Genomic DNA, 16,418 nt, shown 5'->3' on the forward strand with positions numbered 1-16,418 from the left:
TTTTTAAACATTTGAGTTTGTCTTAGTTGTTGAGTGTACTTATTGGATTACCGAGGGTTCCGAGAACTTTGAGCGACATTCCTGAGAATACTGAAAACAGAACATTGATATTTTTTCCTTCTTGGGCTTTATGATACTATGGAGGGGGAAAATCATGACGAAGAGTTTAAAATTATTAAGTTGATTCCAGTAGGACTTAAAGAAGCTGCCTTAGATTCGCCGTCATTCAGAACTGCAGCATGGCATGTTCATGAACAAATCGAGAACGTGGAAAGATGGATTGAGTTATACTGCAAAGCCGGGAACAGGCTCAGTAATGATATTGATAGTGAGTACCATGTTTGAAGTGTAATTGATACATTTGTTTTTGACTGACACTGATCGATTGTACAGCGATGCAAGAATCAATCAATTTGCTTCTTGGACGATCTTTCCCCAGTTTTATTACCGAAAATATTATTGATCATGACTATACACTGACGGCAATGAAGTCCTATTCAGAAGGAATTCGAATTTATTGGTCAAATTTTATCAAATGTGTTAAGGGCATGGAAAAGAACGTAATCGAACAGCTTGAAAACTTGCATCGCAAAGAAATGCGGCACTATAAGGTAAGCGAAATAAAAGAAAGAAAAAAACAAAATTGTGAGCAAACAAGTTGACTTGTAGACAATTATAGGAGATCAAAAGAAATTTTGACAATGCTCAAGCAAGATACGATAATCTTTTATCACGATATGCCAGTCAAAGCAAAAGCAAAGAAGCTTCCGCATTACGTGAGGATGCGTTTCAGTTGTACGAATCTCGAAAGCTTTATGTGAAAAGTTCTTTTGATTTGTGTATATCGACCATTGCGTTAAAAAATGCTATTGATAAGACAATTATTCACGCATTTTCCGATCAATGGCTTATGATCGGACATGATATCAATGAGTCTACCAATTCGGCCTACAATGGTGTTGCAAACGATTTAAGACGAATCAGAAAATGGAGCGATATAATGGAAACTTCAATGAGAGTCCTGTTTAGAGAATTAAATGTTACTCGCAAGGAATTAGAGTCGTTGGTAATTCAAGAAATATCACCACCTCGAGATCTTTCAGAATACAGCAGTTGGACCATATCAAGTAGCAATTCGGTCCCAAATAGTCCCGTGATGCAAGAACTTGAACATGCTTCTGTTATTGATGCTCAAACACTGGATTCTGAGAAGCATGGATGGTTGTTTTTGAGAACATGGACAGGCAAACCAGCAAGGCAAGTTTGGGTTCGTCGTTGGGTTTTCGTAAAAAATGGCATTTTTGGATGGTTGGTGCAATCGCCTAATCGTGACTACGTTGAAGAAAGTGACAAGATTGGAGTGTTGCTATGTAACGTTAAATTGTGTACACAAGAAGATCGACGATTTTGTTTTGAAATCACAACTAAAGAGTAAGTTTTTTTTTGTTTTTTTTTTATACAAATTTTTGGTTATTGAAATCAAGCTAAATATGTTTTGAAGTACCACGATCATTCTTCAAGCTGAGACTCAGCAAGAGTTAGCTAACTGGATCAAAATTTTTGACGCTGCTAAACGGAAAGCGCTTGAGTCGCCAAGTGCGACGGACACTGACCAAGCATTTTCAATTATTCCTCCAATACCGGAATTTGCAAACACTGTACAGACGTCGGCTGATACCGAGTTGTCGCATGAAAGACATGATTCAAATCCAGGATCTTACGTTTCACCATCACTAGATTTAACCAGAGCCGCGCCTAAACGACAAAACGTACCCACCCCGGCATTACAAGCTCTAATCACTGCCGGCCAAACGATTGCCGGCCAGCATTCATCTGCACAAAATTTCATAAGCGGTGCAGATAAATTGTTTGATGAGATTATTCCATCGTCAACTTCGCTGGCCCCTACAACGTTGGCCAACAATCCATTGTCAACAGGAATGACCAAGACTGCAATAGTTGCGCATGCGACAACTCCTCCGAGTAATGTTCCTAACGGGTTGACTGCCAATACGTGGGGAAGTGTTAATTGGGCGAATAGGCAAGACTTGTCAGATTATTCCGAAAATGATTTAAATAAGAAATCAAAAGAAAAAAATGTGTCTACAGTTCAAATTCCGAAGGTTATAGTTGCCGCGCCTGATGATGGTGAAAAAAAACTGATACAGGACGATACGACGAGCACTGAAAGGCATGATGAAAATATGACTGAATTGTATGCCACGAGAACGTACCCTCCATATCTGCCTTACGAATTAAAAGTGCAAGACGCACAATTGCGTACCTTGTTCCCAGACGTTGACATCAATGAGCCTGTGGTAATGGTTTTTAGAGCAGTTTTTAGCGGCAACGCGTCGCAAGAATTCTCTGGTAGAATATATGTCACTCCAAGTCGGATTTATCTTTATGCGAATAATGGTGGCATGGTGTTGGTAAAACATAGATCACTTGGTACCGTGGTCAGTGTTCGCGGCCAGGCAGCTGATAACTACGACGATTTCTTTGCCGAATTTCAGGACGGCACTGAGTTGGCTGGAAAGACATTTTTGGAACCCGGAAAATTATTGCAATATCGATTTCAGTTTTTGGTTAACAATTTTAAAAGCGCAAATCCGTTACCGTTGGACGTGTTGTTACGTCGATTACTAGAAGCAAAAGTGCATTTGGAGGGATCAAATTATGAAGGATGGGATGATACGCCAAGTCCGCTTGGTGAATACGAGGTATCTGATTTGGCTGATGAACCAGTAGAAAACCGAGTCCCGGTTGCGTTAGATAAGGGCCTATTGGGTCAATCCCAGAAACCTCTTGTGGTTCAGGCAAGGAACAAAATTAAGCTACCAGACAAGCCGATGACGTATGACTTGTCGGCCACGATGGCCAAATTAGCTTTTTCACAAGAATTCGAATTGTCGGCAAAAGCGTTGTTTCATATGCTATTTGGAGATAAGTCAACAATTTTTCAACGGTTGAATATTGCAGGGGGAGCTACAGGTTTGCAGCAATCACCTTGGATACATCTTAATGGTCGACGACTCGAACGTGAACTCGTATTTGAAACTTCTACAATTTTTGTAAAAGGAATTTCGAGTAAACGTCAGATTCATAACGTTCAAAAAATAGAGAAAATGGACGATTATTTGCTTTATGTTATTTGTGAAACCAGAACACCATGGAACTTGCCATTTTCTGATAGCTTTTTACAAGTTTCAAGATACGTGATTAGTTATGTTTCTAAATCTACTTGCCGTTTGTCGGTTTGGACTAATACGGAGTGGACAGTTTATTGGCCAGCTGTTGAAGGTATGTGTGATTAATGTTTTTGTTTTTAATAGTGATGGATCTTGGGACTAGTTTCACTAAAAGTTTCTACTCCTTTTAGCTTTATTACAAAGATCAGCACTTGGAGATTTGGAAAATCAAGCAAAAACGCTTGGACTGCTCATTCCTAGTTATGTTCGGAAGCTTGGAAGTAAAGGCAGAACGTCGAAAGCAATACAGCTATATGGGCAAGTCGGCAAGAGCACGGCGCCGGTGACCATAAGTCCTGCAGATGTTCAACCATTAAATTCACGGCAACAAAGCTTTTTATTCAAATTTTCACAACGATCATTTGCCTATGTATTGATTGTTAGCTTTTTGGGCAAATTTTATGATTGGGCCGGTCAAGTCTTGATTGGCACAACACGAGTGGGTAAGCAAGTTGGCAAGATTTTTAGCGCTCATTGGGTTTTAATTTTTGTGGCCACGATTTCAATACTTGCGAATGTTTTCTTAGGTACCAGGTCTACGATCGCTTATTGGACTGAACGACGAGCAAATTATTTAATGGATCAAATTGGGGTGAAGCCTAATGGCATTTTGGCCAAGGCGATATATCTGCAGGACCTGAATGGATTTATTAACAATGGCACAGAGATAGCTGTTGATCCTGAAGGTTTATGGTAAGTAAAAATGTATGATTTGTTTTTTTTGGTCAAAGTAGCTAACGGAAATTTTTTTTTTTAGTTATTCCAAGTTTAGGTCCTTGACGGAGTCTTTTACCCCTGATTTGCAACTAGAACTTTCAAATCCCATATACTCATCATCATTCACGCAGGAGACCGCACGGCGAATTTGGAAGGCACGTCAGAAAGCTGGCATTGAACGACATCAACATGTCGTTGCTATTCGCGTGATATCCCGAATCGAAGAAGAATTAATTCGTGCCGAATGGGAAAATTGGCTTCATGGCGAACAAATCACGTGCAAGCAGTTAAGGGCAAATTTAAATCATGAGCAATCGTTTGTGACAAGCTTGGCCGGAAAAGAGCAGCATGACAAAATTAAAAAGGATAAACTTGATAAGAGTGAAAACCTTGGTGGTGATGTTGGTGAAGAAAATGATCAAGATATTGAGAAATTGATTGAAAACTACTGCAACAGTTGTTCGATAGAATACAACGCTGAGAAATCAATCACGTAAAAAGTCAAATAAAATTATTTTAGGAAATCAAATTGAAGTACAATTTACTGATAATTATTCTTTTTTTTTAGAAATGAATAACTTCAAGGAAATGCAAAAAAAAAAAAAAAAAAAAACTGTCAACCATTTCATTTATAAACCGTCACCCAGTCACAGTTGCTCATAATTTTATGTTATCAACCACAAGTTATCTGTTGTAAATCGAGTATTATAAAATCAGTTGCCAATTATTTAATTTTGAGCTTCAATTTTTTCTTTTTTTTTAATTTGTATCACATTCTACGTATTTGAACGTTTGGCCTTTGGTTCTATGAAAAGGTAAATAAATTTCATTTATTTATTTCGACCCGTGCCTATAGTAAGTAAGTTTGGTTTATCTCGCTTAACAATGAAACTTCCGCTTAGGATTGAGTCACATGCATATTTTTTTATAGATTTATACAAGTTATGATGCACTTATGCTATAATATATGCACACGATTTGTCAATCAAACTGTCGATCAAATTCCAAAATTGGCAAACAAAGCCAAGAAAAAAAAAAGTTTAAAAAGCCGGGCCATGCATGTTTTGTATTTTATAAGTTTGATTTTTGTAACAATAGTAAAACAGTAGTGCTAAAGTTTTCATTTAATGAATTAAAAACCAAAAGAAACCTCTATTTGTGAAATTCCAGTGTTCATTCGTCGGGGTCGGTATTTGTTAAAATTGGTTAAAAAACATAGTGGTTTTTTATTTATATAAATTTTTGAAGTTGGTACTAGAACAGCAATAATTGATCATATTTCCTTATCATATATATGATCAGGTTGAGTTAACGTCAGAGATAGGCGCAAATAACGACAAGTTCATGCAAAAATAATATATAAAAGACTAGGTATATAATGTAAAACGTGTATTAGAACATTGTAAATCGTATCATCTGTATGTATAATTTGACATTAATATCTATTCATTAAGTAATTACGAACATGCTGATAACAAAATTTAAGATTATTGTTCAATAAATGATTTAAGTAAATTTCAAAAAAAAAAAAAATAAAAAATTCTAGTAATCAAAAACATTAAATGCATTGATTTATATGGTAACAACATTTTCAAAAAAAAAGATGAAGTCCAAATAATTTGTGCAAATGATTATGCGATTATGCAACATACCTAATTTTTTTTACGGGTAGATCCGTGCGTGGGTAGTCAGTATAAAAAATTTAATTTATGAAATTTTGGAAAACCGTTATTGAACTCTACCGAACAATAAGAACGAGATGATCATCAATGATTGAACATGTGTCGCCTGAACCTTTTTTTTTTTAAATGGTTCCATTCACAAATGGTATAACCGTTATGCAAAATTATATCGGTTCCATCTGATTTGATTAGTAGACACAAGCCCAATTTTTTAATTATTATATATTAACATTACTTCTAAAATTTTCAATATGTTTTATTTTTGAAACTGCTTGAAAAGATTATAAATATTTTAATGAATAGAAGATCATCATAATGAGCCATCCCACGTGCCATCCGGATTCCGATCAATGCTAATTGGAAAAAAAAAAAAAACAATTAATCTCTTTTAGGTAAATGGACAAAAGATCTTCCAAAATTATAAAACCAATAAAAAGGTTTACCGGAATTGGGTATCCTCATCATTTAAAACATCAACGTCAGATGAGACAAGACAAATGAAGAAGCAAAACCTGAATTGGGATCATTATGTTAAGCATTATTTAAATATTTTTTTTTTGGATTGTGTCTTAAGAGAAAAAAAAAATGCGTTTGATACTAGGTATAATACAATTTTGGGAAATATTTGGTAAAAAAGAAAAACAAAAATAATTGATATAACTTTTTCCCCATAAAACGATGATTTTGACCTGAATTGGGACTAAAAAAAAAAAAAAAAAAAAGCAAAAAACCATAAATCACCGCAAAGCGAAATAAGGGATGTTCCGTGACATGCGATGGAATTAATTAATAATGCGCGCGGCGGAACAAAATATATTTTCCAAAAATCGATTTTTTGCTTACATTTTATATAATATTTCAGTTAAAGATTATTTATTAGAAAAATTTATTAACTTATATTAGACCTGTTTAATAATATTGATATGAGTTTTTTCATAATTAATAGAAGGTTTGGCAACTGATGTTTTTTTTAATTTTCAATATGATAAAAACCGTTTGTAAATCAGACAAGTTGGTGCAAGTTGTATCAAATTAAAACATGTTCTCTAAACCAGCAAAACAATTGTAAATTAATACCAAATTCTTTCGCAAAAAATAAACTTATTTGTTTAAATCTATTTCTATAATAGCAGTGTGGTTAATGTTAATATTTTTTTTGTTTTTATCGATTGCCCGGATGAACTTCGGAGGGCGGATCTTGATTCTCAGGCAAAAAAAAAAGTATATCTGTGAAATACCCGACGGACCAACCAATAAATGCGATTTACTACGTCTGTAAGGAAATTGCAATCGAGCTTGAAGTAAAATATTATAAAGTTTTTTATAATTTGAAAATTTTTATTTTATTTTTTTTTTCGATTGTCCAATATACGGGAAGTGGCAAGTTTTGATTTTGGCTCATTCGCCATGTGGCAAGCAAGCCAGAGACTTCTTCGCCACTTTGATGGAAAATTCGGCGGTATTAATCATTTTCAATTATATTAAAAAATATAATCTATAATTTTACGACTAAAAAAAAAATTAAATATTATTGATAAGTTTGACATGTAATTTGTATTGTAAATTGTTGAGTCAAAAAGTATCGTGAAAATCATACTAGAGCATCATGTTTTGCAAAAAAAAAAGAATGGAATTTTTAAAAAAACTTAGTTTTTTTTTTTGCCCGGTTTATTCCATTATGTACTATTCAGGGCAGATTCTTTCTAGAATCAGTTCTCGGGGTGTACTCGGGGGATGATCCGAAACTGGCTCAAGAATTCGACATGACAATTGACAAAGTATGTAAGTTTTTTTGCAAAACAAAAACTATTTTATAGGGATGATATCATATGGTCTTGTTTAAGGAAAATCGCATGACTGGATTTTATTTGTTACTTTTAAAAATTGATTGTGAATGAACGATCAGCAATACAGTGTTTGTATTCACAGATCAATTCCAAAACCACGCCGTCGTGTGAATTAGTTTTATGTCAGAATTGAGAAAATGAGGTTTATTATACGGTCATTCGTACTACTAAAAAAAAAAATACTGCCCAAAGAATATGCCAGGTTTGACGTAAATGTATATCAAAGTTCGGAGATGCTCTTAGGAATATTTATGAAAGGACAACGCCGTGAACTAATGAAAAACTAGTAACCCCCTGCATGGAAGGTAAAGAAGCACGGTTGGCACTCTATCGTCATTTTTAACAGTAGAATTTCGGAGCAGGGCACGGGACAATTGATATTGATTCAAGTTTATTTTTGAACGACTGTCTGTGCGTCGTTCAAACTTTGTCATTTTGATGGTACATGTACATATAGTTAACTACGAGAAAGATTACTTAATTTATTTTTTTTATTACACGTGAAAATAATCACAAGAGATATTTATTGAATAATGTAATAATTAATACAAAAAGTCACGGTGCCGTAAAACCTCGGGCAAGAAGCGCATGGGGCGAGTGGTATAACAAACAGTACACCAATTATATCAGTGTGACCAACGCGTACTTGGCGTCGAAGGCAAATTTACATGCACAAAAAAAAAAGAATATACGGCTAGTAAATAATTTTGATTTTTATTATTAATTAGTTGAATTTATAAATTTTTCTTTTTCAGTATTCAAGGAAGAATTCACGGAAGGGCTTGTATTACAGTAATCTGGAGGAGATATTTAAATTGCAAAATGCAATTTTGTGAAAAACCAATTTTGCCAATAAGGTTTTTTTATGTCGGCCCGGGCTTTAAAAGTGCTATAAAATCAGGTGCAAACTACCAAAAAAAAGTGATATTCAAGCCAGAAAAGAAAGGACCCCTGGTACGCCCAGACACCAGAAAAAAGCCAAATCCAAATAGGCAAGTTGAATTCAATACGGGACCCCATGGCAAGATCAGGATCATAAAAGCGGTAATTTCTTGCTTGAAAAGATTGGTATATCAGGGTGGAACCAGCCGAGACAAAAAAAAAAAAAAAGATTTAGCATTGCAACATTGCTTGCAAATAGGGTTACCTGCGACGATGGATGATTACGACTTCGACTTGGGTACTTGATTTTTGGTGTAATAGCAAAACGGGGATCCGAAAAGAAAAAGAAGGTTTCGGTATGGCTGTTTTCGGTACTGGCACAGTGTGGCCTGACAAACCTCTCCCAATTTGCAACCCCAACCCCAGCCCGTGCCCGCATCCGCGCTTGAGGAGGTGCAAACTTTAAATGCGCCAAACTCTATCCGGGTTCTTGTTGCCCAATCTGTTCGTTTTCCAATCTCACACGTCCAATTCCATCCCGAAGCTGAATACGGCCAGATAGATATATAGTAGACAGTGATCCCAAATACCTTTTGTAAATCATGAGCTTATATATATATATATATCTATAAATCTATCTATATATCTGCGCCTCCTCCTTTTCTCTTTTCCCGGTTATTTTCTACCGTCTTGCCTTTCTCACTGATCTGATTTTCGTTTGTTGATCTGATTTTGATCTGATTGACAACTACTCCCTGCCAATTTTGAATTGATCGATCGTGTTTGAACTAAATCTTCAAGGCTTTGCGGTTGTTATTATCATCACTCTAATATAATGGACATGAGCTCTGGCCCACGTCTGGCCCCGCCTGCAAACAAGCGGCTTCATCTTGATCTGCCACCTGCCATTAGCGGTGATCACCAGCACCAGCACCAGGTTCCATCTAGCAACAATTCTCTTTTCCTATACGCAGACATGTTTAACAACGTCCATCAACGCACGCCGTCGCTCACTGGCAGCTGTGATTCGCAATCTTCTATCGATGACTTGCTTGCCACGCCGCGTGATTCATCTTCATCATCACCGGAGATGCTTTCCTCGCCCTATGATCCGTTTGACTACGCGTCTCACTCAAATGTTTACATTGCTGCTGCATCCGCGCTTCCTACTGCTACGAATACTACTTCTTGGCTCATGAATTACATTGCAAGTTTGCAGTCTCTTCCTGCTCAAGTGGCGGCCCTGCATGGTCTGTCTCCAGAGTTGCTATCCATCATATCACCCTCAGCTGCTCCATGCGCTGCTCCATGCGCTGATTCATTTCAACAGCAGTTGTCCCGGTCACAATCAATGGATCAATTAAAGCAACCGCAACCACAATCATCGTCATCATCCTTGTCACTCCCACAACACTCACAAGGTCACAAGCGCAAACGATGGCCACCTGGATCATACCAAACACCACAAGCTGGCGTTGTCAACATGTACGATAGATTTTCTCCCGACGTTCTTGGCAGTGCTAGTGGTGTCGAGTTTCCTCCAGATTTTTTCTTGCCTTGTACGATGGATGAAATTGCTGAAGACAAATCTCGATCTTTTTTATTTCCTCCTTCTGCTTCGCCGAAAACTTCTGCGGTCACTTCTCCCGAGTCATTTCATTCACATATTACTTCGGCTCGAACGTCCACTTCCGTTACTGCAAAACCTGACACTGTTCTGCCACAATCTGCCTCATCCTTATCATTGTCAACTTCATGCAATAACCCAAATTCATACAATAACTTGCATCGTCATGATATTTCTCATCATGAACAATGCCAGGCTCATTTTGATTATCCTGTCGATTTTTATCCCCCGCTTTCTATCGAACGTAAGCGTCCTCCGCCGGAAGACTTCATTTGCAAAGATAAAGACGATATTCCACGTCAGCAAGAATTGAGATTTGCTGATGATCTTTATTCTCCATTATGGGTTCGCAAACGAGGTGATTTAAAGGAAGGATGGTGTGACTTGTGCACTGAACCTCGTTGGTTGATTTTAAAAAATTCAGCTTACTGGTATGACAAAAATTTTGCTCATGGAATTTGCCAGTTCACTGGCAAGCGTTACGATCCTCCAAATCAATGCCGTCGAATCAAAGGCCATGAAGAAATGTTTGAAGGTTTATGCGGGGTATGTCATGACTGGGTGCAGGTCACCACCAGAAGAGGAGGCGGAAGCACGTCTTGGTTTCGTCATGCCAATCGTTGTCATAACAATGAGCGGCGAAGAATAGACAGACATGTTTAACTGTTTTTTTTATTCTCCATATATATACACATATATACATATATATTATTATTATTATTATTATTTTGTTGTTGTTAATATTGATATTGTTCGGCGCGAGTGTTTGAATTTTAAGTCTTTTTCGAGATGGATGCGGTTTGGGATTGTTTTATTTTTCATTATAATATATCATACACTATACATGTTACTATTTTGTTTTTTTATGGTACAAGTTAACGGTGCGCTTGTTTGATATATCCACTTGTTTAATATGGTATTTTTTAATCAAGTTCAGACATTATATTAACCCATAACTACTAGACTGATCATGAAAACAAAAAAACCATTTAGGATCGTAGAACCAGGGGAAATTGCTTCTCGTAAACTCAATTATTCATAAGAAATATATCTTGTCTTCTTAAAATCGCAGATGCTTGAAAAAAAAAAATTTCAATTCCGAAAATGGTTCAATCACGGCTGAGATGGTATCACAGGCAATCCTTACGCTTGCGGATGAAAAAAAAAAATATAATTCCCATGTATGGCGTGTAAAAGTAAACAAACAAACATGCATGTCATCGTCATCATTAAGGCCTGTGTGTAATAACTATATCACAACTATACTATTTGCACCGTATCGCACTTTTGTGTGATTAGATCAAAAAAGTTAATCACCCACCGTTCGCCATCCCCCTCTCCCTTAATTTTGTCTTCAAACTTTTTTTAGCACATAAAAAACGGTAATGCAGATATGTATAGTATAATGATAAATATTCTCAATATTGATAAGTTCATTGCAGTATACCCGTTCCAAGAACAAACCTTCCTTCCCAACCCCGCTTTTTTTTTTTTTGGGTAAAGTTATGATATAAATGTTTCTCATGGTTTTTTCCATTTCCGGGAAATTTTATTGTGCACTTTACCTTCTTCCCTCATCATCTTTTTTTTTTTTATAAAAACAGGGAAAATTATGAGAAACCTTAATGATTTTTATAGTGTACCAATGGCTAATGCTAAAAAAGCCATACGTAGCCTAGCCAATTGTAATTTATCATCTCGGCATAGCTGTATAAAAATATGAGCATATGTGTCTTCTTTCAGTCAAGCGATACCCGTCGCATTATGAGCTCTTCCTTGGCAAAAATATGTCATATAACCGAAAATTTTTGCATATGGTTTAAGGCAGCAAGAAAAATGTATGTTTAGGGTAACAAGAACAAGAACAGAGGGACATAGGGACGTGGTGACGCGTTTTGCTCTTTCGCTCTTGCATGTCCAGTGCGTGGTCAAGCATACTAGTATAACAACTCATTTATGTCTTTAAAATAATCTATTAATTGGTTTTAAAAAAAAAAATTAGTTGCGATTTTGAAATGCTTTCAACTGTTTTTTTTTTATTCAATGAGAAGACTGATTGTTATCAGATTAATTTGTTGAATGCTTGTTGTAATCTTAGTATTATAACAATACGTAATAACTGTAGTAATCATGTAACTGAGAATTAAAAAAGAAAAATAAAACTAAAAATGATAAAAAAAAAATGAAGGCACTGTGATTTTCTTTGATCGTTGCATAAGAGGCATCTGCGGTGTTATATTATGCAAAAGTTGCTTGAAACAAGGTACATCCCCTGTCGCAACTCTTTTCTTTTCCTCCTGATATTGATCAATGCAAAACTTATTAAAAAAACATTCGACACATGTATACACAAAGTTATAATTATTATGGTTTTTTTTTTGTTGTTTGGTTTTCAATTTGTCTATTTTTTTAAAAAAAAAGTGAGCGTCGGTATTCTTCGATAAACTTGATTGTGCCTACAAATCGTAATTTTCAGAATTTTCTTCTTGTGTTTTTTTGCTAAACCAAATCCATTCTTTTCCTATTTTTTGAGATTTTTTTTTTTGAGTATTACTTTGCTGACGTGTGTTTATCGTTCATTTGTTAGCTTAGTTCTGATGCGTTGAAACAGTGTACCCGGACGCGATCCAATTCCAAACGTACCATCACGATTAACTTTTGAAAAGTCATTATCGCCCCCTTCGGCAAGTTCGATAACACCAGACGCGGGTTGACATGCAATTTCGGTTGCTAATGGGATGCCGACAAGATCACCCGATTGTTCCAACATGTTTAATACTGTCGGGCACGGAAGTGCAATCTTGAAACTATCAGCATCATTGTTTTCAATCTTCATCATTGTTAATCCTCGCATTCTCGTCAGCGACAAGCGCTGCCGTTGCTGCTGTTGCTGCCGCCGCCGCATTTCCAACTTATTTTCTTGCCTATTTTCTAATTCAGCTACTGAATCGTTTATTATACTTTTAATCTTTCTGATTGCCTCGTCCGTATCCAACTCCGTGGTCTGATCGCTATCTTCTGATGGTTCATCAATCGTTTGCATAATAGTAGATATGCCTTGCTTGTACTGTTGTTGCTCGGCAGACCCCAATGATTCTTCTTTGTCAGGTATCATTCTAGGAATAAATAATTCAGAAATTTTCGGCTTCAAATGTTGGGTATCAACAGACGTGCGACGACCGCGACCCCACTTGAACTGCATTGTTTTCTTGCCATTTGTATTTAAACCACAACCACCGGCAATACCAGTAGTTGCAGTAGATGCTGCCCCAGTAGCCTCTGCAGCAACTTGCTGAGATAGTTGGACAGCCAATCCGGCAGTGGATGCAAATTTTTTATCAGTTTCAGCTCGCGAAACGTTAATCGATTGGCCCCGCGGCGTCGGGATTCTGGCCCGAATTACTTGCGTGTGCGGAGAAATAAAAGATATGCGTCGATGAAATGATGAATAAATGTCATCACCGTAACTTTTTGATATTTTTTTATTCCTGTTGTTGTCGTTGTTGTCGTTTTGTTGTTCAAGAGATAAACTTAATGTCGATGACGAAGACGATGTAGCAGGCAACGATGATTGTTGGGACCGAGGCGAAGCAGCTGTTGAGACAGTTAGTGATCGACGACTATGAAATCGTTTTCTAAGTGAAACCATAAAACTATCTATCATGGTGAGATTTGTGGAAATTTCTTTGAGGTCATATAATCTAAGATGAATAAAAGTTGAATGATAAAAACCCTGGGCAGTAAATTATCACAATCGGGCTAAAAAAAAAAAATCCGGGGAAACATAACGCTCGGTGGCTAAAAATGGGTTGCTATTTATGGCGTAAAGTTGATAGCGTTGATGCATATTGAACGCAAAAAAAAAAAGATTCTGTAATCTACAATTCAATTACAAAGCAAAATAAAAACAAAAAATTGGTCAAGAATTAGCGACTTGAAATTTCTTCAAAAAAAAAATGGGTGCGAATTGTTATTAGTTTAAATTGGTTTAAACTTTACTGCTAAACTAACTGTTGGTGATAAAATAGTATCTAGTTCCAAGGTTGTGTCGTTTTGGCATGAAGCTCGAATACCAGTAATCTTGGGTGCCACATTTTGTTATGTGTATTGGAGGCTTTGCTTTTATCAGCCACGAGCCACGATTCCGAAAAAATTAACCAATAAAAAAGATCAGTCGCTTGAAAATGGAAATCATAATGACGATAAACTTGAAGTGGATTATAACGAACAATCATCAACAAATGATGCTAGCTCAGATGATCAAGATGGTGAAGTAGTCGTAATTTCCAGCAACGCCGTTCCGATAAGGCACAAGAAATCTCGAAAGGCAAAAGTCTTTACCAGACGGGTTACAGTCAAGCCAGGACTATCCGGCGATGTTTATATTTTTTATTCCACCTTGACAGGCACGACCGAAAAATTTGCCAAGCGATTAGAACACGAAATTCAAAATAATTTTGCCAATCGCAAAGTTTCAAAGATAAATATTGATTACATTGATGACTTGGATACGTATTTCGTGAACCCGTCAAAGGAATTGGACCAAGTGATTTATTTGTTTGTCGTACCTTCGTATGCTTCGGAGTCACCTTTGGATTATTTTATTGAGACGTTAAAGGATACATATAATGACTTTCGAGTGGATTCTAAGCCATTAAGGAAACTTGGTGGGTACGCTGTGTTTGGAACTGGTGATAAGGAAAGTTGGGAGGAAGCATTTTGCTATCAGGCGTTATTAATTGATAAGTACATTGGCAAGCTTGGCGCACCCAGAGCATTTCCAGTCGGAACTGGTGATGTAAAGAGTAATGCCAGTGCAGAATTTGATGAGTGGATTGAACATCTAAGTAAGACGCTTGCTGATCCGGAAAGTGTGGCTCATCAGGTCGTTGATGCTTCTGAATCGGAAGATGATGAAGATGAACAAGAACAACAAGCTAATGGTGAGGATGAAGTAGATATCAATAAGAAAGAGAAAAAAGTGGCGCAAAAGAAAGACGGCGTTGTGGACGTGGAAGATATGGGCGTTATCATGGCAAATTCGCAGAAAAAGGAAATGGTTGGAAAAGATTCGCCAACGTATGCTGCGTTGACCAAGCAAGGCTATACGATCGTTGGCAGTCATTCTGGGGTTAAAATTTGCCGATGGACAAAATCCGCCTTGCGAGGTCGCGGTTCATGTTACAAGTTTGCGTTTTATGGAATCAAGTCGCATTTATGCATGGAGACAACCCCGTCACTTAGTTGTTCAAACAAATGCGTTTTCTGTTGGCGTCATGGAACTAACCCTGTTGGTACGACATGGAGATGGCAGGTTGACCCGCCGGACCAGATTTTAAAAGGTGCGATGGAAGGTCATTATAAGAAAATCAAGCAAATGAGGGGCGTGCCCGGCGTGCAGGCTGCCAGGTTTGCCGAGGCGTTCACTATTCGGCATTGCGCGTTAAGTTTGGTCGGCGAGCCAATTTTTTATCCGCATATTAATGAATTTGTGGGCATGTTGCATGACAGGAAAATTTCATCTTTTTTGGTTTGCAATGCTCAGCATCCTGACCAGTTACGGAAAATGTCCCAGGTGACGCAGTTGTATGTGTCGATCGACGCAAGTGACAAGGAATCATTACGCCGGATCGATAAGCCATTGCACCGAGATTTTTGGGAAAGATTTAATGAATGCTTGGATATTTTACGGACCAAGCAGACTCAAAGAACCGTGTTCAGGTTAACGCTGGTGAAGGGATTTAATCTCAACGAGGCTGCCGGATATGCCAGGCTAGTTGACCAAGCAAGGCCATGCTTTATTGAAATCAAGGGAGTCACGTACTGCGGAACGTCCACCTCGGGCAAAGAGGAATTAACCATGGCTAATGTGCCTTTCTACGATGAGGTCAAGGACTTTGTGACTGCCTTAAACACGGAATTGCAAGCATTAGGTTTGGACTATCAAATCGCAGCCGAGCACGCTCATAGTTGTTGCATCCTTATTGCCCAGTCCAAATTTTATATCAACGGTGAATGGTACACGCACATTGATTATGACCGGTTCTTTGAACTTCAAGCATCCGGAGCCGAGTTCGGACCCATGGATTACATTGCCAAAACGCCTGACTGGGCCGTGTATGGATCATCCGAGGCTGGCTTCAACCCTGAGGACGAGCGGGTGACGCGTCGCGCCAAGGTGGCAGTGGCGGCTGCGGCATGACGTCACTCAAAAATAATTCCAAATCCCGCCTGACAAAACTTTGCTGCGCTGGTTGAATGTACAATTGTTATAATCATATTTATTCTCGATATCCCTGCCTGCCTCTGTCATTTTGCATATGTAGAAAAACTCAATATTAGAACGTAACTAATTCAGACAAAAAAAAAAAATATGATTAAATTGTAAGTGAGACATGGCAGGAAATAAAAA

General features: G+C 37.4%; 4 protein-coding genes across 4 annotated transcripts; 3 read left to right on the plus strand and 1 right to left on the minus strand.

Moving 5' to 3' along the window:
- Nucleotides 1-138: 138 nt before the first annotated feature.
- V1514DRAFT_278753 (uncharacterized protein) lies at nt 139-4,465 on the plus strand (the record flags this gene model as incomplete). The annotated part of the gene is made up of 6 exons (XM_066924994.1): nt 139-328; nt 394-611; nt 680-1,431; nt 1,502-3,303; nt 3,383-3,944; nt 4,009-4,465. The coding sequence occupies 6 exons, from the start codon at nt 139-141 to the stop codon at nt 4,463-4,465; spliced, it is 3,981 nt and encodes a 1,326-aa protein (XP_066784226.1).
- Nucleotides 4,466-9,607: 5,142 nt separating this feature from the next.
- Nucleotides 9,608-10,660, plus strand: V1514DRAFT_261578 (uncharacterized protein; the record flags this gene model as incomplete). Its single annotated transcript, XM_066924772.1, has 2 exons — nt 9,608-10,093; nt 10,202-10,660. Coding segments are annotated over 2 exons (945 nt in total), but the record flags the coding sequence as incomplete, so codon positions are not given.
- Nucleotides 10,661-12,575: 1,915 nt separating this feature from the next.
- Nucleotides 12,576-13,670, minus strand: V1514DRAFT_319102 (uncharacterized protein; the record flags this gene model as incomplete). The annotated part of the gene is made up of 1 exon (XM_066925920.1): nt 12,576-13,670. The coding sequence occupies one exon, from the start codon at nt 13,668-13,670 to the stop codon at nt 12,576-12,578; it is 1,095 nt and encodes a 364-aa protein (XP_066784228.1).
- Nucleotides 13,671-13,962: 292 nt separating this feature from the next.
- V1514DRAFT_319103 (uncharacterized protein) lies at nt 13,963-16,208 on the plus strand (the record flags this gene model as incomplete). Its single annotated transcript, XM_066925921.1, has 2 exons — nt 13,963-13,966; nt 14,035-16,208. The coding sequence occupies 2 exons, from the start codon at nt 13,963-13,965 to the stop codon at nt 16,206-16,208; spliced, it is 2,178 nt and encodes a 725-aa protein (XP_066784229.1).
- Between the last annotated feature and the right edge of the window lie 210 nt (nt 16,209-16,418).

This window comes from Lipomyces japonicus, assembly GCF_038497905.1.
Source record: "Lipomyces japonicus strain CBS 7319 unplaced genomic scaffold V1514scaffold_12, whole genome shotgun sequence".
Taxonomy (NCBI): domain Eukaryota; kingdom Fungi; phylum Ascomycota; class Lipomycetes; order Lipomycetales; family Lipomycetaceae; genus Lipomyces; species Lipomyces japonicus.